At 42.0% G+C, this 25654-nt stretch overlaps 2 protein-coding genes across 4 annotated transcripts in view; both read right to left on the bottom strand.

The window, feature by feature from the left end:
• Positions 1–7221, bottom strand: part of prdm5 (PR domain containing 5) — a 28497-nt gene extending 21276 nt beyond the window's left edge. Inside the window, exons 1-11 of one of the 2 annotated variants that reach the window (XM_089001611.1) lie at positions 6338–7220; positions 6158–6256; positions 5045–5128; positions 3794–3916; positions 2520–2688; positions 2244–2421; positions 1281–1376; positions 1029–1150; positions 606–685; positions 273–357; positions 21–178 (exon numbers count right to left, since the gene is read on the bottom strand). In XM_089001611.1, the coding sequence (XP_088857737.1) occupies positions 21–178; positions 273–357; positions 606–685; positions 1029–1150; positions 1281–1376; positions 2244–2421; positions 2520–2688; positions 3794–3916; positions 5045–5128; positions 6158–6250 (1188 nt within the window). In that variant the 5' untranslated portion in view covers positions 6251–6256; positions 6338–7220. Of the gene's footprint in view, positions 1–20; positions 179–272; positions 358–605; positions 686–1028; positions 1151–1280; positions 1377–2243; positions 2422–2519; positions 2689–3793; positions 3917–5044; positions 5129–6157 lie in introns of both variants that reach the window. The other variant, XM_089001610.1, reaches the window with a different exon arrangement.
• A 639-nt stretch (positions 7222–7860) lies between these two features.
• ndnf (neuron-derived neurotrophic factor) lies at positions 7861–25576 on the bottom strand. Of its 2 annotated transcripts, none has more exons than XM_089001544.1 (5): positions 25347–25576; positions 16937–16978; positions 16733–16906; positions 15874–15998; positions 7861–13635 (listed from the first exon to the last, which is right to left on the bottom strand). In XM_089001544.1, the coding sequence occupies exons 2-5, from the start codon at positions 16975–16977 to the stop codon at positions 12257–12259; spliced, it is 1719 nt and encodes a 572-aa protein (XP_088857670.1). In that variant the 5' UTR covers position 16978; positions 25347–25576; the 3' UTR covers positions 7861–12256. The 2 variants fall into 2 exon arrangements, with proteins under 2 accessions (XP_088857670.1, XP_088857672.1); XM_089001546.1 differs by having other exon boundaries at positions 16733–16900.
• Positions 25577–25654: the final 78 nt, after the last annotated feature.

Genomic DNA, 25654 nt, shown 5'->3' with positions numbered 1-25654 from the left:
TTTTTGTGTCAACTTCACACCTTCTTGTGATTTTTGTAGACGTTGCGGTGGGCGAACTCTTTGCCGCACAGTTTGCACTTGTACGGCTTGTCCTCGCTGTGGATGATTTTGTGCGCCGTCACCTGGTCCAGGCGCTTGAACGAGCGGCTGCAGATCTCGCACGTGTACGGACGCTTTTCTGGAAAGACCCAAGACAAAAAAAACGGTTGAAATCAAAGGTCACTATTTTACATCTTACAATAAAAATGTCTGAAGAGGCGAGTTTATCTCACCTGAGTGTGTGATCATGTGTCGTTTGAGCTGATTGGTGGAGATGAACTTCTTGTCACATGCATGGCAATCAAATATTTCGTGGATCTGGGAGACAGTGAAAGACAATATATATATATATACAGTAAAGTCTCGTTATATCGATATTCAAGGGAGTCCGAAAAAATATCGATATAACCGGGACTATCGATATAACGAGACTTTACTGTGTGTGTGTGTATATATATATATATATGTTTTGATTTGTTTGTTTTTTTTCATTTCTGTGTGAGCCTAACATTTTTTAATCTCCTCCTTTTTTTCCTAGCGTTGATTGAATGTGTAATATTGCTTACCTTTCGATGCTCTTGCAGATTGAGAGACGACGAGCACTTCCTGTTGCATATGGTGCATGTCAGTTTCCTCCGTGCATTCCCTAAAAATATGAACAATGTGAAAAAGACATTGTCGATCTGCTATATATTTATATGTGTATTTTTTAAATGATGGCGCGTAGATCTTATTTGATGATGACATGACTTCCTTGTCTGATCCGCTTCCACCCCCACCGAGCGTTTACACCACACGGGGGACCCTAAATCTCAGCTCAATCACTCGTTGATATCAAAGTCTCCGTGTCAATGTCGCCCGCGGCCTACATCCTTACATCCTGCCCGAAATAGCCAAATTATTCGGGGGCCCAGAAGGTGCCGCTGCGCAATTACGTGGTAATTAGAGGCAAAGACGGCAAGAGTCGTAAAAAGTGCGGCGGCGCCGACCTGTGTGCACGTTCCCTTTATGTTTCTTCAGGGCGTCCTTGCTCTTGAAGCGTTTGCCGCAGCTCTCTTCCTTACAGATGAAGCGGGCGTCGCCTTTGCAAGCCTCCTTGTGCTGCTCAAAACTGTGGAGGCAAAAGATCGCAGAGAGGGAAGAATTGTGTTTAAGAAATGTATTTAATTGTGTGGGTTTTTCATCTTTGGGACTGTGGCGTGTTTTGAATGAATGATTGAATGTACTAATGTCAAGACTACCTGGATTGGGAAGTGAAGGAGCTGCGGCACAGCAAGCACTGGTGATGAGCTTTGGAGTCTCCCGAAGGGCTCACCGATTCGGAACAGTGCAGCACACTGAAAGGAAAAGTCCAAAACCAAATTACGACGCGATGGAAGGAGTTTAGTAGCACGCAAGACCGCATGTCGGAGGACTCCAAAGATTTCCTGTCAAGTTCTAATGTCATCAAGGCAATTATTTGACAAAACCACAAATGATTTCAATGTCTAAGACGTCCAAGATGGCGGTCGAGTCGGCAGCAAGAGTTTTTTTTTTGTCCTTTTGACTTCAAGATGGCGTCGCGAGAGGAGGTGCCTTTACAGCAGCTCCTGTATTTTGTTTTTCTACTTCTTCCTTCCCTTTTTGCATCACTTTTTGCTTACTTGCATCACTGCTGTGAAATGTACTGTTAGCTATTTATTAGCTATCCATTACCTAGCTAGCTAGCTGGCTAGCTGTTGGCTATTAGCTGTCTCGCTGTATGGCTGTTCGCTCTCTAGTTGTTGGCCATCTCGCTATTTATTAGCTATACGTTAGCTAGCTAGCTATTAGCTGTCTAGCCGGCTGGCTGTTAGCCATCTAGCTGGCTGGCTGTTAGCTGTCTATCCCGCTATCTATTAGCTATCCATTAGCTAGCTAGCTAGCTTTCTATCTATTTGTGTTACTTTGGGGTTGAGTGAACGCTGGGGCATGTGGCTGCCGCTGCTAACCTACAGGAAAACTGATCCTGTGACTGTAAAGTGACCTTGAGAGTTTTGAAAGGCACTTAGAAATGACATGTATTATTATTATTACTTCTCCACCATAACAGTAATAAAGGCTAATCCAATCCGATGCATTGGTGACTAAACCCCAATTGCCACAGTAACAAGCGACAACCCGAACGGAAACCAAGATGGTGGATTCTCCTTCTAACAGATTGAAGATATGAAGATGGTACCCACTGGCGTTGCAACGCTTGCTTGACAGGGAACTTTTTGCCGCAGTTCCTGCACTTGAAGTCCTTTTCATCCGTGCCGGGTCTCTGGTGCAGACTCTGCAGGTGGGCGGCCAGGATTTCTTCGCTAGGGAAGCTGCTCTCACATAGTAGACACGGGTGGTCCTCCTTCTTGATGACCAGTTCTGGTAATCAACAAAAAGTCCAAGTGAAGATCAATTGGACTATTGGATGATGATGATGATGACGACGATGATGATGATGATGATGGCGATGGGCGTACCCATTTCAACCAGGTGCTTTGCCTCTTTGCTGCTCTCGTCCTCGTCTTTGCTAAGCTCCTCCTCTTCCTCCTCCTCCTCCTCTTCCATATCGCTGTCCAGGAAGCCGATGAGGAGCTCCGTGTCCGTCTCGATGTCGTCCACGGCCAAGTAGAAGATGTTTTCGCCGTCCTGAAAAGCGCGCGCAGAGGTTTTAAGGCGAAATTACAAAGCCGTTCAGGAGCAGCAGAATGGATTCACAAAAACAACATTGTTGGGCGTTGGAAAAAGTCGCCATTAAACACAGTGAGATACCTCGGCTTACGAACGCTTTATCTTACGAATTTATCACCTTACGAACATGAAATATGTAAGGTACAAAATACTTTTGTACCTGGACATAACTCAAATAGATAAAAATCTAGCCAGCTAGATAGCCAGCCAGATAGCTAAATAGATAGATCGTAGTCCCAAAACTCAATATTCTGTGGGTCCTGGAACTTGAGTGAAAATGACAAAAACCCTGGCAGTGAGTTAAAAGCATTTCAAACTACCAGTGCTGTCAATATGGAGGATGGTGTTTTTAAAAATGGCTGCTCATCATTTGTTTTTAGCTTTCGGCGTCTGTGACGAGGAGATGATCCTTCAGCAAAACGGGGAGGGGGGAAAAAAATCCAACAGGTCAAAGAGGTGCGCCCCATTAATACCCCCAACGGCCCACATGATTGGTCGCCCAAAGGTCAAGCGCGTGTGCCGTAAACCTCTGCCTTTCGTCAGCGCTGACATTTATTGTGCCGCTTTCATCATCGTAATGGTTATTTATGCCTATTTGGAATCCCCTCTGTTTGGACAAAATGGAGGTTTGACGTCATTATCCGGATGTCTTTGGACAGCAAAGTTAATAAAGACATTTTTTTTCAAGGGTTTGATCAGGTGAACTTTGAACCTGGCTCACTTGTCCCCCTGGCTCATATATATTCACTTGGATTTTGGTATGTTTATATTCACTTGGATTTTAGTATGTTTCGGCCAAAAGTGGTCACGCTAGCCTGAAGCCTCAAACAACACAAAGGCTGTCATGTCAGCCTTTTAAAAATACATATTTACACCCTCCCCACACTTGTGAATTTTTCTGCGTGACATGCGCACATTCACGGCCGACAATGAGGCGCTCTAAAGTGGGCTCCAGTAGACACCACAAAGATTTTGGAGTGAAACGGTGAGTTATCGTCTGCCGCAACTTATTTAAAGTGGTATTAAAAGGCTCCGCTGTGTCCGCTTGGATGAAGAAATGTACCTGTATGGCTGCAAGGTTCTTCTGCTCCTGCGAGGGTGCTTGATGGACAAAACGTAGCCAGTTAGCATAGCGCGGATTACTGGCGTCCAAGATATAGAGGACGTCACCCTTGTTGCCACGCACCTGCAATACAGTATGATGCGTTATACAAACATACAGCAGGAAACACATTAAACCAATTTTTAAACCATTAACCGATCTATGCGGTTTGCATTGTGTGCTAACCTAGAGCTGGTTTAGTGCATTAATTATTTTTGATTCATATTTTGTCGGTCAATAAACTTCAACGTATAGTGTTCATAAGCAGCTTGAAGCGCGCACACTGGACCTCTTTCTTAACTAACTTTTTAACTTTGAAAACTAACCAACACTACTCACTGGATACCGGTGTAATGAAATAATAATAATAATACATTTCATTTATAAGCGCCATGCAAAACTCTCAAGGTCACTTTACAGCTAGTTAGCAAATAAATATCAAATAGATATTTAGCAAGCTGGCCAGCTAGATAGTGAGATTAGCTAGCCAATAAATAACTAATAGATAGCCAGCTAGAGAGCTAGCCAGATAGTGAGATTAGCTAGCCAATAAATAACTAATAGATAGCCAGTTAGAGAGCTAGCCAGCTAGCTAATAGATAGAAAATAAATAGCCAGCTAGATAGCCTAGAATAAGTAGATAGGTTAGCTAGCTGGCTAATGGATAACTAATAAATAGCTAGCGAGATAGATAGCTAATAGATAGCTAGTTAGGTATCCAGTTAGAAAGCTAGTTAGCAAATAGATATGTAGCAAGGTAGCCAGCTAGATAGCTAGCTAGATAGCAAGATTAGCTAGCCAATAAATAACTAATAGATAGCCAGATAGCTATAGATAGTAAATAGATAGCCAGCCAGGTAGCCTACAATAACTCAAATAGAAAGTTAGCTAGCTGGCTAATGGATAACTAATAGATAGATAGCTAATAGATAGCAAATAGATAGCTAGTTAGGTAGCCAGCTATAAATGGACAATATAACACAAATTGACATTTCTGTCGCTTAGCAGCGTTTTTGACGAGCCAACACAAAACCGGAAGTAGGTCGTTCACATACAAGTAAACACAGACAAGATTATGCCACATTTTCCAGCCTTGGCGGAAGTCTGTCTGCGTCATATTCTGGTTATCTTCGTGACCCCTTGAATGTTTAAATGTTGAGGGCAGTTTATCGCTTGAACAAAGACAATCCAGATAGCAAAACATGCACTCACCTCCCACATTAGTCTCGTATCGGAGCTTTCGTCCAACTCGCATGGTAATTTCTTTTCCCCTGCGAAGGGACCAAACTTTTCTCCCTTTAAAAACAAAACAATAAAACATGTGGCCTAAAAGCAATAAACATGGTTTTAAACACAAATTGATAAAAGTTGGTAAATTCGAATATTACGTTTGCGGTCTAAGAATTAAGTAGCATAAAGTTTCAGTATTTATCCATATCAGTAGGCGCCCATTTTGCTACTCGCTGCTCACCAAAATTAACATCACGTGTGCCCAGGTAACCACCAACGACTGCTCACGAGTTACTACAATAAAATAAAATACATATTGATTTAAAGAGCAAAATGTTTCAATATTTACTATTAGTATGCGTCGATTTTGCTACTAGCTGCTAACTAAAAGTGACATCACGTGTAACCATCAACATATTGATATTGTTTTTTCAATGTTCTCAAAATGTTGTATGTTGCATTTGTGGAGAGTAGGAACTCGGAATTATTTCTTGTTTTTCTTTTAATGTTCGCGAAATGTTGTATGCTGCATTTAAGTCAGGTGGTAAATCGGAATGACCCTTTTCAGATTGTAGCAGTTGCGACCATCGAGATAAACCTGAATACGTTGTCATAAACTGCAACTTTAATCTGTCTATTAATAAGTGCATATTCAGTTGGTGGTTATTTTTCCTATACTTAAGGGGAGCAATTGAACGCACCTTCAACTTCCCAAACTCCAGACAGGGGGGCGTGGCGTGGGGACCCACGCGTCATCTTCCCCCCGTTTTTTAAAGAACTACTTCATCGAAACAGTTACGAGATGCTCCCTAAGTGTCTTTGTAAGCTGCTCGCATATCATTTTTAATAAAAAATCGATTTGATGTGTCGAGGTGAACTGACAGACAACGTTTAGAGGGGGAGAAATTGTCGTGGAGAGGAGGATGGGGAAAGAAAGTAACACACACACACACGCTAAAAAAGTTGTGTTTGCTACGTGGCACCCACGTCACAACTCGCTCGCGTTTGACAGCCGCTTTGAAAAGAAGGGCCAGTTGGACACAAAACACGCAGAGTTCGAGTCACTTCACTCGAGGTGGGGAAAGGACGACAAACCTTTTTAACCCGGCGCGCCGTGAACAGACCGATTCCATCCTGGACCTTGGACGACTGGAGGGCGAATCTGTCCGGCACGTACATCCCCAACATGGTCCGCTGTCATAACCGGGCAGACAAAAGCAAAAAGTCGACAAAATGGACCTCGTGGAAGCTGGATGTCAAAGGGAACATTCTCACTTTAAAATTCTTGACGTCTTCTACTGCGGGGATAGTCCAGGTGCGGGTCCCGGTCCAGGTCCAGGTCCAGGTCGGACTTGTTGCTACTGGGTTCTGGGCAGGAAAGGCAAACGGCGCCGTCTGATTGGTCCAAAAAGGTTGTAGCCAGAAGGTGGACTTTTTGTTGCATCCAATCAGTGATGACTTAGCAAAAGCAGCACTTGGTTGAAGCGAACGTGGATGTCAAGACAGAAAAGTACAAAGTTGCTCATTCATGCCGTCGTGAAATACAAATAAAGATGTATACTTTATTGTCCAAAGATTAAAGTTTTGAAAAAAATACACATTTATTTTACTTATTTTTGTTCAAGAACAAAACAATGGCTGACAAAATCGTTTCTTTTTGAGGAACTACTTTACCAAATTTAATATTTTCCCCCTTTGAATGTGTTTACAAAACACTTTGTGTTGTTCTTTATGTTTCAACATAAAAATAAAAAATAATCTTTGAAAGAAATCAATAGGGCTAAAGGTGGGGTCCCCTAAAGTTCAGTTCCCTAGACTGAGGTCTTGTGGAGTTCACTAATATTTTGCATGACATCAAATTTTCCTCAAATTCTTCATTGTTAGAATGTCTTCATGTGTATATGATACTATTTATTTCGCTATGCAGCTATCTATCTATCAAACTCTCTAGCTAGCTACCTAGCTATCTATCTATTTGTTATATATTTGCCAGCTATCTAGCTGGGTAGCTATCTAGCTAGCTTTTAGCTATCTAGCTAGCAATCATTAGCTATACAGATATCTAGCTAGATATCTTACTAGCTATCTATGAGCTATCTATTAGTTAGCTAGCTATCTTTCTATCTATTTACTTCCGTTGAGTGAACGCTGCCGCTGCTCACCCACAGAAAAAAATATCCTATGACTGTAAAGTGACCTTGAGAGTTTTCAAAGGTTCTTATGAATGAAATGTGTTATTATTATTATTATTATTATTATTATTATTATTATTATTATTATTATTATTAATAGGTCAATGGATGCTACAGCTTGGTGTTTGCTCCACATTTAGCTTGTAGTAGACATGCACATTCCACCATGACGTCTCTGATCCACTGTTGAAAAGGATGCTTTGATCCTCTCCTCTTTCATCTAGAACTGCTTCATGTCACAAAGAGGGTACAGAAAGTGCTGAAGAATGAATGACTATGTGTCTTTGTGTTGTCATATTATTTGTTATTTAGTTTTTTTGTTTTGTTTTTTTTTTACTTCAAGATGGCGCTGCGAGAGTGGCCTTTCCTTTTTTCTACTTCTTTCTTTCCTTTCCTCTTACTTTCAAAACTTTGCTGCTGTGAAATGTAAATTCCTTCACTGCGAGACGAATAAAGGCACATCCAATCCAAATATTATTTTATTTTATTTTATTTTTAGACAGACAGACGGGCGTCACATTCTTTAGCACGGGGGCCAAGTGAATGGATTTAAAATGACTGACTTTTTTTCTCGGTTTCTTCTAAATCTCCTTTGGGGATGCGGTCCAGACGTTACTTGCCGCCTCCGCCTCCGCCTGATAGACCAAAGCGGTAGGTAGCTTAGATAGACGATGAAAAAAAAAAACCCCGACAAATCACATGACACAAGCGTATTTCTCTCTTCATTCAATAGTGCGCCGAGCAAAACTTGGACACTTTTGGGAGCGCCGCCAAGCCATGACCGTCGGGTGATGCCAAAAATGACACAAATCACGTTTAGGACACGGTCGAGAGGGGCTTCTTTCAAGCTGGAGCAAATATTTTCTCTGGAGGGGAAACCTCCCGTTTGGCCCACGCACAAATGCTTCCATACAACATTTGCCAAAATTGATGTGTGCATCCCCCCCCAGCCTCAAATAGCCCAAACCTGATACCGACCGCTACGACGGGAGGGGGGCCCGGCCACCTCCGCCCCGACTGGCCGCAACTCCCTATTCCAAGGCCGAATAAAGCATTTCCTCAAGTGGTGAGGTCACGGGATGAAGCGTCCTTTCATTTGGCCGAGACTCTCTCGTCTTTTGCGGCAATTACAAGAGCCGATGAATTAAGAAATGAAGAAGAAGAAATGACAAGTCGCAGCGCCCTTGTTGTTATTGCAGCTCCATTTTTATTTTAGTTTTTTTGCGGCCTGGATGCAAGCCAGGTCTCCTGTTATGTACACTGGTCATTCCATCAGCACCATTGTTGAAAAGTCAAGCTTAGTTTTGTCCAATTCCAACTGGAAAAAAAGTACAGTGGGGCCTCGGTTTACGAACACCTTGAATTTTTCAGTTTACGAACATTAAATGTATGAAAATGAAACCTTGGCATAAGCACTACTTTTCGGGATACACATGAAGCGCCGCCCCACCGCGGCTGGCGGAGAAATCTTCGGCGGAAGATCACCAAACCACATGACCGAACAGCGCCCCAGCTGGCCTACCTTTCCACATCCCCTTTCTTTGAGTGCGCACGTCGATCGTCAAGGATTTTTTTTTTACAGATACTTTTGCTGTTATGGGACCGAAAAAGACCCCACCACAGGGTCGTGTTTAGCCGAAGAAGACACAAAACAAAATTAGAGTCGAGGAGAAGAAGGAGATCATTGAGAAACACGAACGAGGTGTGCGTTTGTCTTACTTAGCAGCCCAGTACCAGCATGCTAAGTTGACCATTTCTACCATCCATCGCAACAAAGAAGGTTTTAAAGGTGCTTGTGTTGCTAAAGGTATTTCCGTGTTGTCTAAGCAACGATCTCGGGCAATAGAAGAGGTTGAAAAACTTTGAATTAACGAAAAGCAACTAGCCGGCAACAGCGTGAGTGAAGCAATTATATACGAGAAAGCACGGCTAATTCATTCTGATATCGTCATGCGTCAACCTGGAAGTTCGCCGTTTATTGATACAAGGGATCATTCCTCGAAATGATCAAAGAAGAAGGGTACGTTCCTCAGCAAGTATTTAATGTAGATGAGACCGGCCTTTTTTGGAAAAAGATGCCTAACCGGACTTTCATAACACAGAAAGAGAAGTCTGAACCTCATTCCATCAAGCCATCAACGACCATCACAAAGGTAAATATAATGACTTTATTATACAATGCAGTGTATTTCTTTCATTACAATACAATAGCACATTTATTATACATAGAATAAGGTATATTGTTTGTAGTTTTAAGGCTTATTTAGTTGAAAATTATATTTTATAGAGACCTGGGAACGGATTATTCTCATTTTAATGGTTTCCTATGGGAAATAAATTTTTGGGATACACACTTTTCGCCTTACACACTCTGTCTGGGAACCAATTAAGTGCGTAAGCCAAGGTATCACAGTACAACTTTCCTGGGTTATTAACGACAATGGCATTATTATTATTATTACGGGGCAACGTGAGGTTAATAGAATTCAGGGGGAGCAGGAGCCTCTTTGCTTTTCCTCCAAGTGGGGTGCGCTCGTTTGACGCTAAGCATACGTGACAAGGTTCACCTGAACTTCTCGCCATGATATCACGCAAACCTGCGGGTGGTAAAAAGCCAGACGCTTCGTCTGACAGGATCGGCATTACGGCGTTAAAGGGGTGATGGTGTTTTGTGGGTCCTACAAACAAAAAATAAAACCCTACACGTCAGTTCCTTCTATCAACAAAGTAAACAGGACGTTGCAGTGTATAGTTTGAAGCAGCCATTTTGTGGAGATTTTTGCGCTCATACGTTGACAATCTCCATTTTGGCAATTCAACCCAAAAAGTTGAGACTAAGTGGGGACTTGGTGAAATTTGCCAAAACCTCTAATTTGGGCCACTAACTTGACGGCAGGTATTGAAAACGAAGAAATGGATGATTCAATCAAAAACGGCCGACATCTTCATTTTTTGTTCATTGGGGGGGAGGGGCGTGTCTTCACTTGATTGACATAGTCCTTTGCGATCCTTGCAAACGTCTTTCGCGGAAGATCACGTTCAACGTAAACAGGAAGCACTATCATCCCGAAAAGAACACGACACCCGTGGGTTGACACGGGGATTACGTCTTCGATATTTAGTCTTTATGTACATGAATATTTGGCAGGACAACTCTGTACATGTGACACACACTCACTCACACACACACAGACCCTCACTCACATTGATACAGTGATAATAGCGCAATATTTGCCAAGCACAGGACATAGTTACAAGAAAGCGATTACACAAGGGAATGTCATGGAAACACGTCATCATCAAGAGAAGAAACACACACAGACAGAAAAAGTAGAAAATAATTTAAAAGTCTCCGTATAACTTGCAAAAGTTCTGCCTGTACAAGATAAGCATCCTTGGATCCGTGTATCATTTTTTTTTGTATTTTCACCAGCGAAAAAGTGACTGATTATGTTCTCTTGTTTTTTTTTAATCTAGCGCTAAATAACAAACAGGACACGACATGTGAAAAATGGGGATAAAAGATATTTGTTCCATTTTGAGCCGTCACACATGCTTTGAACATATTAAAACGACACTTTTTAAAACACAGCGTACAAATTTAAACACAAAGAAAGAACAAAAAAATTGCCAGCAAAAAAAATGTACAGAAAATACTGTACATATTGTAACCTTGCCGCATCTTCAACTGAGTGTCTTTTCGTGAGCTGTGGCCGACAGCAGCGTTTTTTTTTGTGTGTGTGTTTTACTTCAGCCGTCATCTGTACTTCTTTGAAGGTGTCGGACTTTGAAGTTTCGGCCCTATACGTAGGGCCGAAACTACCAGTAGTACCAGTAGTCTTAGGGCCGAAACTACCAGTAAGACTTTAGTTTGCTGACGAAGTTTCTTGGATAAGAAGCGAAACGTCTGACTCCTTCAAAGAAGTACAGATGACGACTGAAGAAACCTTTTCGTCGATGGACCACTCCTGTACGACTAAGAGCTTACACAGATGTGTGTTTTACTGTAAATGACTGAAAAAGTGCATCTGTCCTTTTGCCGCGTGCGAGGGAATCGCGATAAGTCGTTTGACAACAAAAATGATTGCTAAGAAAAAAAAAATATGCGAGATAGTGAGGCAACGCTGTACAATAATATTTCAGACACACACACACACACATTTGGCATTGACATAATTGATCACGTGATGGTGATCCGAAATGATTGTGGCATGCGGTGGTGGTAAAAAGTAGTCACGATGTGGAACTCAAAGTACACAGTTGTGTAAAAAAAATGTTGTTTGTTAATGTACAGGTAACATCCGACTTACGACTGAGTTCCGTTGCGACCAAACGGTCGTAAGTCAAAATGGTCATAAGTCGAAATCCATTGAAAATGTTGAATAGAGACTCGGAGGCTAAATGATTCGCAAACGCTGGTGCCATCACACGGTCGATTGCTGTGCGAGAGTGACATGCTGGCTGGCTGGACAAAATTGTCGTACACGTTGCCGGCCTGCTAGCGCGTTGCGGTGCCAGGCGCAGAATTCAAATTTAAAAAATAGGGTCTGGAGGTCGTGGTCATAAGTACGGGTGGTCGTAAGTGGGATGTTACCTGTATTGTGTAAACTGCAGAAAAATCGCTTGATGACAAATCACACAGTGGCTGAAACCAATCAGATTTTCTTTTGAGAGAACTCCAGAGAGGAATGCCTAAATGTGAACACCCCCCCGCCCAGCCTTACTCAAAACTTTACTTTTGAGTGTATGTGTTCCATAAAAAAAAACCACAACAATCAGTCACTTTTTCCGTTGTTTTCCGATGTCCGACGGTCAAGAGTCGTGCAGCGACGCCGAAAGCCAAGCCCGCTCACGAGGTCGAATGTCAACATAAATATGGAGGCAACGGTCGCGTCTGGCGTCGCAGGTGAGTAGTCAGTCTGTGTATCTTTCAAAGAGTTCAATAAACTTATTCCATAGATATATTTATAATAGATTTCTTCTTCCGCGGCATAGTCAAGTGTTAGCAGTACTTCCTCGTTTTCACCAGTTTGCTCTGGTACTTGACCGAATGGCCGCCGTGCGCCACCACGTAGACGTCCAGCAGGTAATTCTTGCCGGGTTCCAAGCCCGTCACCGTCTCGGTGGTCACCGCCTTCTGCAGGTTGGGACTGTAGAAGTACTTGCACAGGACCTTCTCGGACTTGCGGCGCGTCTCGGGCCCGGCGCAGCGGTTCTGCTCGCGTCGCCTCCGCTCCTCGCCGTAGTCGTCGGCGACTTCTTTGCGGTAGATGCAGTATTTGTTGCGTTCCTGCGTTCCCAACCAGGCCACGGTGACGGAGGAACAGGTACGGAGCTTGTCGAAGGCTTTGATGCGGGTGTCCTCGGGCAGGGACGGGAAAGGCTGCTTGCCGCCCGCTCGGGTGCTGGCCAGGAACTTCAGGGTGGAGGCGCCTTTGCGGCTCCCGCGCAGGCGGATCAGGTACTTGGCCTTGGGCTTGCCGCGCAGTTGGAACTGTCGCACGCCCTCCACGTTTTGCGAGAGTAGTAGTTTGCCGTCGCGCCGCACCTGGACCTGTACGGCGTCCAAGCAGGTGTGTACGAAAAAGGTCACCCGCTGGTGCGACGACACGGGAGCGAAACGGAGGAACTCGCTGCCTTTTCTCTTGATGAAAACATCCGACACCTTGCCGTCCTTCAGCTGCGCCGTCTTCTGCCGGGCTTCTTCTTTCGTCCGGGCGAAGGTGCCCACGTAGGCCGTGCTGGTGTTGGTGGCGGAGTTAACGGCAAACACGTCAAAGTAGTACTGCGTATCGGGCTTCAGGTCAGAGACGGTGAAGATGTTCTTGTTCCCGATGCACAGCTTGTGAATGTCCGACACTTTGGCCTTGGCCGGGTACGCCCGCGAGATCTTGTTGCTCGTCGGACCTTTCCCAGGCGGGACGAAGCCAAAATGGGCAAAATCGAAAGGACTGAAGTCCCTACCCGGCTTGGGGACCAACATGAAGGCGTCGTCCGCGCCAATCTTGGCTTCGGCGGCGCACATGCTCTTGAAGTTGTGCTCCTTGTTGATGACCACGCAGTACTGCACCGGCTGGCCCATCAGGAACCCGGTCGGGGTGGGCTTCCAGGCCAGGGTGACGGTGGTACGAGCCAGCGAGGTGACGTCCACGCGAGGGTCGTACGGTAGTTCCGGGTAGGGCTGGTCAGACTCCGGCGTGGTGGAGGCGTACACCTTGAAGTTGCTGTCCTTCTCGGTGGACAGAAGCTGCAGCCGGTAGACGCCCGACGGCGTACTGGTGGCCACGTAGGACTCCACGTCGTTGCCCTTGTAGGTGAACAGCTGCGTACCTTCGTCCGCCGTCATCTGCTGCTTCTGCTGTTCCAACGGTTCGGGCTCCCCTGAGGACAAAATCGGACCAAAATTGTTTCCCTGTGCGGTCGATATCGTTGGCAAGACGATTCGTTGAGTGACAGTATCGGTATTGCTTTATCATCGTACTGTATCCAAACCATCAATCTAATATTGTGATCTTTACACAAAACACTGTTGGTAAAACTTTGTGACGCAATCGTTAGTGTTGGCAAAGAGTTCTGGTAATATCGCGGTCGTTGCAAAAGTATCGTTCATCAGCAATATCGTTGGCGGCATTTCGCACTGCTATCAACGTTGTTGGCAAGTATCGCGCGTGAGACTGTCGCAAACATCTGTAAATCACTCATAACTTTTCGCCTTACACACACTTTCTGGGAACGAATCAAGTTCGTAAACTGAGGTATCACTGATGAAGTAGCGTGATACCATGAGTATGTTTTTTTCTTTTGGAGAAAGCCTCAAGCGTTCCAATTACCCCCAAAAAACACCCCCCGCCGTGTTTTCACTGTAAACATCCCAAAAAGATCACAGGCCGTGTCGTTGACTTGGCTTTGGCTACAAAGAAGCTCCTTGTGGCTTCGGAAACAGTTCAAGCTCATGCTAGAGAAACCATAATATTATGTTTGTCAACCAAAGAGTGTTCTCGACGGCGTACTAAAAATTAACGCTCCAGTGATCTGCTCTCGGCGCAGCCATGAGAACAAACTCCAAATTTGAAACGCTTGATCCACTTTAGGAAGAGACGGACGGCGTTGCCTTTTTTGATGCCAAGAACAAGTCAGCGACGGCGAACGCTAGCAATAAATCATCTGGTTGAGCTTAGACATGACATTTAAATCCAGGTGTTCCCGTACGAAACGTTACCATTCATAGCCTCATGTGGAAAAAGTATCACGATACGCTATCGGTATCACTGGCTAATTATCATAACATACCATCCATCTGGTTTCCAAAGTATGCTCATAATATCTATAATCTTGTTAATATCGATATCATCGACAAAGTTTCCATCCATCCATTTTTTGTTACATTTTTCTGGACTGCGTATCCGATATCACGAGAGGCAGATGTGCTAACCGCACGTACGCCATGCGCAACCGCCGGCGTCGTTTTGTGACGTGGCAAAGTACCGCAAATCTATTTGGAACATTGGGACAGTATTGTAATACTATCTGTAGCACCGTGAAAAGTATCACGCTACTATTTGAATCGCGGACGATAAATTCTGATACTACTGTTATCAATGGTATCATGATACCATTTGTATCATATTGGCTATCTATCGGCTATGTGGCCGGCTAGCTAGCTAATTGAGTCAGGAAACATATTAGATGTCTAGCGATCTATTAGCTATCTAGCATTCTATTAGCCAGCCAGCTAGATTTCTATCTTTTTGAGTGACTCCCGGGCTGAGTGAACGCTGGCGCGTGTGGCTGCCACTACTCACCCACAGAAAAACTGATCCCGTGACTGTAAAGTGACCTTGAGAGTTTTGAAAGGCACTTATAAATGAAATGGATTATTATTACTAGCAAGTTAGCTAGCTAGCTATTAGCTATCATTATTCGCATCAGTATTACTGATACCATATGGTGATATGTTGATATCATTCGCTAAATTTTTTGCATCAGTATTACCAAGACCATATACTGGTATGTTGATATCGTTAGCAAAGTTTTTCGCATCAGTATTACCAATACCATATACTGGTATGTTGATATCGTTAGCAAAGTTGTTTGCATCAGTATCGCCGATATCATACGGTGGTATGTTGATACCGTTAGCAAAGTTTTTCGCATCAGTATCACCGATATCGTATGGTGATGTGTTGATATCGTTCGCTAAAGTTTTCGCATCAGTATTGCCGATACGACATGGTGATATGTTGATATCCTTAGCAAAGTTTTTCGCATCAGTATCACCGTCACATCAGTATCGCCGACACCATATGGTAATATGTCGATATCGTTAGCAAAGTTTTGAACAGAACAGAACGGGAAGATTTTTTTTTCGGACACTGGATGATCTACGCGAAGGGAAACACAAGAGGAGGAGGCGAGACACAGACGAGCGCAGCGGGACCCGAACTTGAAACCATCAGCGCTAAGTAAAGGGCCGTCATGTCTTTGAATCACACACGGCGAGTGTCAAATTAAAGACGCAAGCGGTAGACGGAGCGACTTAATGAAAACCTCAGCGACGAGCGCCCTTTTCCACAGCAGACCGCTCATTAAAGCTCACTGGCGGTCGTCCCTCGCCATTACCTGACGCCTCGCCGCTCGCCTCCTCGGGCAACTCCTGCAACGTCAGCGTCCACTCCAGCGGGGCGTCGCACGGCGTCACCGTCACCGACAGCGGCGTGTTGTCTTCTTCCACCACAAAGTAGTACCTGGGTGGGGGGGTCATCACAAACGGTAACGTTAGATTTTGCTGAAACCTGGATAGCTATGTGCTTTCGGTTGCTAACCTAACACCACATGTTAGCGTGTTTCTCAGATGAATTATTTATTTTGCTGTCAACCCACATGGCGTTAAAGGACAAGCGACACCATTTTTTGGTTTTCTAACTTACATCAGAAAAACGTTTTATAGCATATATAAAACACACAGGCCGATATTTTTAGTCAAATGCAAAACACCAAGAAAAATGAGTTAAAGTGTCCTTGAGTTGTAGCGTCCCAGAAAATGCACAAGATGGCGCACAAGCTCCGTTGGAAATGGGCTAATTTGTCTGCTGTCAACTAGTATCAAATAGTAGTCTTGGTGCAACACACAACAATTCACCAATTTATGTGTTTTCCTTCTAATTTCGCCATCAACACGGTGTTTTCAGATGAAAAAGAAGGACCCAAAATGCATTGTGTGTCGCTTTCTCGGTCAGGGGCGTCCCCCCCGTGACGTCACGTCAGGAATTGTCATCAACTTGAAAACAAGACTTCCTGAATATTCAGCGCGAGTCTTAAAAGGTAAAATATAGCTAGATGCGCTGGAATCTTTGTACAATACGCTCAGTAGAAGTCATTTCAAGTGATTTTACAAATGATGGACACAACTTGTGCGGGGCGTCGGTTGTCCTTTAAAAAAGAATAGCAAAGGTTGTTTTTGTGCTGTTTTTTTTCTCACCTTTTGGGCGTGTCCCTGAAAAGATAGCCAGTGATCTCAGCTCCGTCGGGAATGACAGACGAGTCGTGGAAGATGGATTTGTCTCGGATTTGCATCTGGAAAAGTCCCTCATCGCGCGTGGGCAGCTTCTGCGCCGTCGCCCCCAAAACTCCCAGAAGGACCAGCAGCAGCGGCAGCAGCAGCGGCAGCAGCAGCGGCGACAGCGGCGGCAGCGGCCAACTTCTCCAGCCTTGACTTCGCCTCATACTGGGACACAAACAAGATATTTGTCCATTTTCATCGTGTTTATTCACTTACAGTGATACATTGCCTTACGAACTTAATTGGTTGCCAGAAAATGTGTGTAAGGTGAAAAGTGTGTATTCCAAACATTAATTTCCCATAGGAAACCATTAAAATGAGAATAATCCGTTCCCAGGTCCCCATAAAACATCGTTTTCGACTAAATAAGCCTTAAAAACTACACACAATATACCTTATTCTATGTATAATAAATGTGCGATGGTATTGTAATTAAAGAAATAAACTATAGCTTAAATAATGCATATGCAATGCATAAATAAAATAATAATAATAATAATAATAATAATAATAAAGTACATTTTAAGCGTAAATAATAATAATAATAATAATAATACATTACATTTTAAGTGCCTTTCAAAGCTGTTAAGGACACTTTACAGTCACAGACAAGCATAGGTACAATAATAAATAAAATATAATCAGAAATACAATGCAATAAAAAAAATACAATTATAAATAGAAACAAGAGAGAGAGCTGGGTTGTACATCTTAGAAGTTGTGATATTGCAACAGATGCAGGCGGACACATTAATAACAAACTTCATTAATAGCTGCTTCCCTTGTATGTTCTCTTCAAATTGTACAGATGGCTTGTAATAATACTAATACTACTACTACTACTACTACTACTACTACTAATAATAATAATAATACATTTGATTTCTAAGCGGCTTTCAAAACTTTCAAGGCCACTTTACAGTCACCGGATTTTTCTGTGGGTTATTGTGGAGCCTGATTGATAGGATATTTTAACCTTGCAGTCTACACTCTGACATTGAACTATCAATAAAGTTGAAACGAGTCCAAATGTCACTGTTTTTTCTATCCATTTTCTATCCATCTCCCTTTCGTGTGTGTGTGTTTCTGTAACCCCTCCCCTCTGCACACTGCTGCGTGCGTGTGTGCCCTCCCTCCTCTACCACGGATCTTGACCAATCGCGTGCGGCTTTAACCGAAGATTCGGGGCGGGGAATAGAGGGACAAAAAAGCCAGCTGCCATTTCAGGAGCTACAAGAACGTTCATAAGGCCAAAAGTTCGTTAGCTAAAGTGTTCGTAAGCCAAGGTATGACTGTACTACTTACTTAACGCTAAACGCGAGTAACAGATTAGCAATAGCGTGACAGATAAAAAAGTAAAAGTATATGGCAAGCGACCAAGCGGACGGAGGGATTAAAATTTTAAAAACGCGGATGCGTGAAGCAAGTTCATAAACCGCTTAATTTTTTTTTTTAATGCTCCAAATCCGTCTCGTTTAACATTAATTGACGCTTTTTGTGGCTGCACAGATGGATGCGCTCGCTGAGAAGATCTCACGTGTCTTATTGATTTTTGGAGCCATTGATTGTTACTGATGGGAACGGCGAAATCCCTGGCCATTTAATCACCGTAATGGCGGCAGATTAGCCAGATACTTTGCCGCCATTCGCGCCGTGTCCTTTCAATGACCCGCGCGACCGGAACAAAATGCCAACCAATATACCCAGCAAGACGCCTCTCCCTTACTGACCGCATATACGAATAAGAATAAGAATAAAAATAAGAAAAAGAAGAAAAAAAAAGAAAAGAAAGACATGTTGCCTTGCGCTAAGCCCGATCGCTAGCCTGACGTGTTTTCTTTTCCTGTAAGGGAACTGAGGTGCCAATTTGGAGGAAGAAAAGCCTCTCTGCTCCTTTTGGATCCCACTCAAGCCATTTAGAAAATGAAGAGGAAAGAAGGCTTTGGGATCCAGGCCTGCACACAACTTGGCGCTAGCCTTTCTTGGCGTCATGCTTGTCCTCTTGCCATCCCAAACACTCATCCTCGAGCTCCGTGAGCCGGATAGCATTTTCCTCTCCACTTAATGCCACATCCCGGAATGTCGCTACGTACCAGTCGCTAAGCTGCTGACAAAAAAGGCTGCGGTGGCGAGAAAGTAAGTGGCTTGTCACATCCACTGGGGAGGTGGAGGAAATTGTTGTGACTACATTGTGAGCACACGACACAGCAAAGGCAGACGACAGAGTTTGAAACAAAAGAGTGAGAAAAACGATAGAAAACAGTGAAATTGGGACTCGTTTCAACGTTATTGATAGTTCAAAGGCAAAGTGCAGACTGCAAGGTTAAAATATCCCATCAATTAGGCTCCACAAATAACCCGTACACGCCATCTGTACAATTTGAAGAGAACATACAAGCAAGTGAACCAGCTATTAATGAAGTTTCTAGTGTGTTCTGTTGCAATATCCAAGATGTACAACTCCTTGAGACACTTGATGCAAAAAGCTATCCATTCCATCAAGCCATCAACGACCATCACAAAGCTCAATAAAACCACTTTATAAATACAGTCCAGTTTATTTCTTTCATTACAATACCATAGCACATTTATTATACAAAAATTAAGGTATATTGTGTGTAGTTTTAAGGCTTATTTAGTTGAAAATTCTGTTTTATGGGACATGGGAACGGATTATTCTCATTTGAATGGTTTCCTATGGGAAATTAATGTTTGGAATACACACTTTTCGCATTACACTTTCAGGGAATCAATTAAGTCAGTAAGCCAAGGTATCGCTTGTCTGTGACTGGAAAGTGTCCTTAAGAGCTTTGAAAGGCGCTTAAAATGTAATGTATTATTATCATGATTATGATTATGATTATTATTTGGATTTGCCTTTATTAGTCTCGCAGTGGAGAAAATTACATTTCGCAGCAGCAAAGTGATGAAAGGAATGAAAGTAGAAACAAAATACAGAAGCTTTTATTATTATGATTATTATGATATTATCTCATCTCATTTTCCTCATTCGGGTGGCGGGGGTTGCTGGAGCCTATCTCAGCTGTCTTCGGACACCCTGAATTGGTTGCCAGCCAATCGCAGGGCACACAAAGACATACAACAGTCACTCTCACACTCACACCTAGGGACAATTTGGAGTGGTCAATCTGCCTGCCGTGCATGTTTTTGGAGTGTGGGAGGAAACCGGAGGACCCGGAGAAAATCCACGCGGGTCCGGGGAGAACATGCAAACTCCACACGGGGAGGCCGGACCGGGACGCCAACCGGCGACCTCTGCACTGTGAAGCCGCTGTGCTAACCACTCGACTACCGGGCCGCCCTATTATGATTATTAGTACTATTATGATTATGATGATGATTATTATTATCATTATTATTCTTATTATTATGATTATTATTGTGTCTGAAAATTTTTGTTGCAATTTTTTTCCCCCAGTTTTTTTGTAACCTATTTTTGGAGATACATATTTTTCTGTTCAGCTTTTTAATTTTTCTTCCCTGAAAAAAATAATCTAGGGAAGGGCGAAAAGACGAGAGGGAGGTTCCGTTTGAGTGATGTGGTGGCTTTGTGGCCCAGGCGGAGGCAAGATGGCCCATGGGAAAAAAAGAGAGAAAAAAAAAAGAGAAAGAAAGAAAGAAAGAAAGAAAGAAAGAAAGAAAGAAAGAAAGAAAGAAAGAAAGAAAGAAAGAAAGAAAGAAAGAAAGAAAGAAAGAAAGGAAAGTTGTCCTGAAACGTTGGCGTCAAAGGGGAAAAAGGCTCGTGGGAAAAAGGCAGACAGACAGACAGACAGACAGACAGACAGACAGACAGACAACATCCCTTCCTTGACTCGCTTCGGCCAATGAATGAAGTGGGCGGAGTTACAAGGATTATTCATCCACACGCCCAAACCTCATCCATTTATAACCTGATCCAAAGCACACAGCGTCATACCGTACATCCCAAAATAAAAATATATATATATATATTTTTTTTTTGTAACCTATTTTTGGACATATATATTTCGTTCTGTTCAAATTTTTTACATCTTTTTTTCTTATTTTTTTTCCAATTCTACCTTTGAAATGTTTTTTTGTCATTTTTTTCAAATCTTTTTTTTTTCCTGAAAAAATAATATTTTTTTCCAATTCTATCATTGAAAAATGTTTTGGGTCATTTTTTTCCCACTTTTTTGTAGTAACATATTTTTGGACATACATATTTTTCTGTTCAGCTTTTTTAAAAAAAATCCCAATATTTCTGGGGGCTTTTTTTTCTTTTTCGCAGCATTTTGTCTCTTTTTGTCATTTTTCTCCCCACTTTTTTGTAGGAACCTATTTTTGAACATATATATTTTTTTCTGTTCAGATTTTTCAAATATTTTTTTTTCTTAATTTTTTTTCTTTGAATATTTTTGTGGTGATTTTTTTCAAATCTTTTGTTTTCCTAAAAAAATAATTTTTTTTTTTCCAATTCTATCTTTGAATTTTTTTTTTCCCCCCACTTTTTTGTAGTAACCTATTTTTCGACACATTTTTCTGTTCAGCTTCTTAAAATATTTTTTCCAATATTTTTTTTTTTCTTTTTAGCAGCATTTTGTTTCTTTTTTTGTCATTTTTTCCCCACATTTTTTGTAATAACCTATTTTCGGACATATATTTTTTCTGTTCAGCTTTAAAAAAAATTCTGAAAAAATAATAGGGGGAAGGGAGAATTGGTGAAATACAATTGAGTAAATTTAGCTAAATATTTTTTACCAATACATTTGGTGGTCTTTTTTTAATTTTTGGCAGTATTTTGTCTCTTTTTCTCCTAAAATGTGTCATTTTGGGTCTTTGAAAATTTGCATGGGGGATTTTTTTTTTTTTTTTGTTTTGTTTTGGTAACCTATTTTTGGACATACATATTTTTCTGTTCAGATTTTTAAAATCTTTTTTTTTTTCCTGAAAAAAGTAATATGGGGAATGGAGAAATGGCGAAATAAAATGGAGCATATTGAGCTAAATATTTTTTTTTTCAAATTTTTTGGGGGGTCTTTTTTATTTTTGGCAGCGTTTTGTCTCTTTTGTTCCGTGTGCGTTTTGCTTTTCAGCTGTGGGCCAACTGTTGCGCCTAAGTAAGTGCATGCTGTCCGTACTTGTCACCCTATTTATTTTAGCATGAGGTCATTTTTCAAAGCACAGCACATCTTCTGTCCAACATCTGTTTACCTATCGTGTCCATCCATCACACTCTCGAAAAAAAAGCCTCACGTGCTCCATAGCAGATCACGTGAGCATTTACAAGCATGTATTCAAATGGACTAATCGTAAATTTTCAAAAATGTGACATATATTAATATTTGAAAAAACTTACACATAATGAGTGTGACTGCATTGTACTTTAACTCCTTCACTGCCAGACGATGTGCAAAAAACTAAAATTCACCCCCTAAACTTTTTCCTCTACTCAAAAACTGTGCTGATCTTTCTCGCTTTCCCAATTTTGGGGGGGCATTTTATCTCCCTACGAATTGGCAATGACAAACTCAAATTTGCCACCTAAATTTTCTTCTCCTTAAAAACTGTGCTGATTGTAAAACCAAGGGCGGCACTACAGTGGTTATTAAGACATTTAATACCAGTCGATGTGCAAAAAATGTGTCCACTACAGTGCCAGGGTTGTTGTCATTGTCACTCAAATTCCAAATCTTTTTTATTTTTGGCAGCATTTTGTCTCTCTTTTTTCTCCAGTTTGTCATTATTGTGTCTCTGAAAAATTTTGGGTGATTTTTTTTCATAAACATTATCCACAGAATGTTGAGTTTTAGGACTACATAAACATTCAATACAGAATTGGAAACCTTAGAGGATCTTCTTTCATGAGAAAAAAAAGTTAATTCCTAAGGGATATGGGTCTGGAGTTATCTGAGCTTGAAATTGGGGTGGATGTACAAAATACAATACAATACACGCATATCGGTTTAGATAGCGCTTTGAGAACAGCTAACTGTAACAAAGCGCTAACATGGAAAAAAGGGAAATACTGCCGCCCGGTGAAAAAGAAAAAACATTGCCAGAGGCCATGGCCAGCGCTTTATCAGCACCCAAGCATGCAAAATTCGTGAATGGCGCTCTAGGTCATATTTTCAATTCCCGAATACATTTGTGAATGAATTCAAGTCGAGTAAGGCAACAGTGTTCTGAACAAATGTCGTTGTTTTGGATGAAAACACCAAGACAATGCATGCTGGCGACATTGAATCCGGTGATTCTTCCCATTTTCCACTTTGCAGAAAGAGCGATTGAGGCAAGCGAGCTCAGCCTCCGGCGACAATAACAGGAGCAACACTCTCGGAATTTCTTTCAGTGGCAAGTTTTCAGATGCAAATGTGGCTTTAGTTACGCCGTGCCATGCGGACCTTTCCATTTCAACGCGATTCTTCTTTTTTTGGGGAGGGTTCTCTTTTTGTTGTTGCTCATCATTCATTGTGGCCTCACCCCCCACTTCCAAACTCACTTCTGCACACTTTAAAGGACAACCGACACCACTTTTTTGTTTCCGAACTGACATCAGAAAAACGCATGATAGCATCTAAAATAGCCAAAACACGCAAGCTGATAGTTTTAGTCAAATGCAAAACACCAAGAAAAAATGATTTCAAGTGTCCCAAAACTACTTCAAAAATGACCCCGGAGATGCCGAGTTTCAGAAAGTCCCGCCCCCTTGTTCCTGATGTCACACCAGGACGTCTTGCCTTGCTCTAGAACAGTAAATAAATAAATAAATACATAAAAACTACATATATAAATACATCATAAATTAAAAATAAATAAATACATAAATAGATAAATAAATAAATAAAAACTAAATAAATAAATAAATACAAACTACATATACAAATAAATCATAAATCAAAAATAAATAAATACATACATAAATAAATACATAAATAAATACAAAAATAAATAAATAAATAAATACACAAACACATCAATAAATAAACACATCAATAAATAAATAAATAAATAAATAAATAAATAAATAAATACTACATACATAAATAAATCATAAATCTTAAATAAATAAATAAATAAATAAATAACTAAATAAATAAGATAGTCAACAAACGCCTGTCCGTCAAGCAGTTATGATCTCTTTTAACCATTAAATGTCATTTGATTTGATTTAAAGGCACGGTGGCACCATGCATTCTTCTCCCCCCCTTGACAGGTTACGGGTGTGTTGAAGCGATCCTCAACTTTGTACGAGAAGCGGAGGACATCCAAAACGAGTTAGTCGCTCGCCAATCACACGGCACATTCAAACAAACAAGCATCCGCTACAAAGTAGCTCAAAGCCACCCCGAAAGGACAAATTGTCATCCCCAATCAAGCAAGCGGGCGTGTTTTTGCAACGGGGGAGGAAACCGGAGTACCCGCACAGCGTGCAAGCGCTAACATCGGAAGGCAGAACAGAACCTCGGATTCCAATGATCAACCGCAAAACCGTGAGACTGAGCGGCTCGACACAATCAACTAAAATCAGAGTGACTTGATGAAGAGACAGACAAGCCGTGGTGCCTTTACGGTCTGCAATTCAAACTTTGTACGTATTGAATAAATGAACGTCGTAATCACGGTCCCAAAATTCAGCATTTCACATGGCGCGGTTTCATCAATTGAAACATGAATGTCTCATTTAGGGTTCAAAGGTCAACAAGCGACAACATTGTATTTCATGAATTGAAACAACTGTGGTGAGTTCAGGGTCAACAAGTTAACTTTAATACGCAAATAGGAATCAAAGTCGTGATTTTATAAACGAACACCGACGGCGATGTGCGTTCCTGCTCATTAAGTTCACTCTCTCGTTTCTTAAATTAAAAAGAAATAAGTGCGGCTTTTTTAATTTCCGCGTTTGATTTGGCGATTTGCTTAGCGAGCAAATGAAACGACGTAATCGTGTTAATGAGTGAAAACACCCGTGTTGCGTTCAACGTACGGGAATATACAGTAACATGTAATGTCAAATGTATGTGCTAAAACTACAGCGGTTTGTTGAATGTCGACGTCAATCGAACGATGGTGGACAAACTGGAAAAATGATTTCATAAATGCGAACACTTTTTGATGCGTTCAAAGCCTTGTCGCTTCTTGACTGCCGTGCATTTTTAGCGCTGCGTTCGGACGCCGCGAGCTGATGAAACGGACAATTGTGGTTTCAAGCGCTCGGGTTGCCATTCATCCTCCCCGATTGAATGAAAACACCAAAGTTGCCTTAAGACTCTTCGTGTGAAATATTATTGCTCGAGTGACGCCTCCAAACCTTCCGCGTGGACTCCACTTACACGTCAAAGTGAATTGCGTGTAACTTTTAAAAAAACATTCCTTTAAAAAAAAAGATCCCGAAAATGCAAACTGCACAGATGATTTACTAAAAAAAACAAATAAATAAAAAAAGCCACTTTCTCTCCTCGCTTTCGAACGGCAAAAGGAGAAGTTTAAAAAAGTGCCACACGAGATGAAGTCGATTGAATGCATCACAGATGCAAAAGAGGACGAAAGTTACCTTTTGGAAAGAACCAGCCGATGGATGTTGTGCTCCACTCGAGAAAAAAAAGTTCCTGTTCCACGGTAGTTGTCCCCCAAAACGCTCTCTTTCCTTCCCTCTCGCTCTTCCGGTGCGGTTCTCTCTCTCTCTCTTTCTCTCTTTCTCTCTTTTGCTCTCTCGTTTGGATTGTTCGCGCACCGGGAGCCGAGCGAAAAATGAAGGAGAGGAGCGAGTGAGTGTGTTAGCGTGTGAGAGGGTATCCCTGGAGCAAAGGGGTCCCTCCCCCGCCGTTCCGGAGACCTCCAGTGGATTGGATGCGCCGGCCC

This window comes from Hippocampus bargibanti, linkage group LG07 (genome assembly GCF_051943395.1).
Source record: "Hippocampus bargibanti isolate YZ-2025 linkage group LG07, ASM5194339v1, whole genome shotgun sequence".
Taxonomy (NCBI): Eukaryota; Metazoa; Chordata; class Actinopteri; order Syngnathiformes; family Syngnathidae; genus Hippocampus; species Hippocampus bargibanti.
The sequence above is the reverse complement of the archived record's forward strand: the minus strand, read 5'-3'. Positions and strand labels throughout refer to the sequence as shown.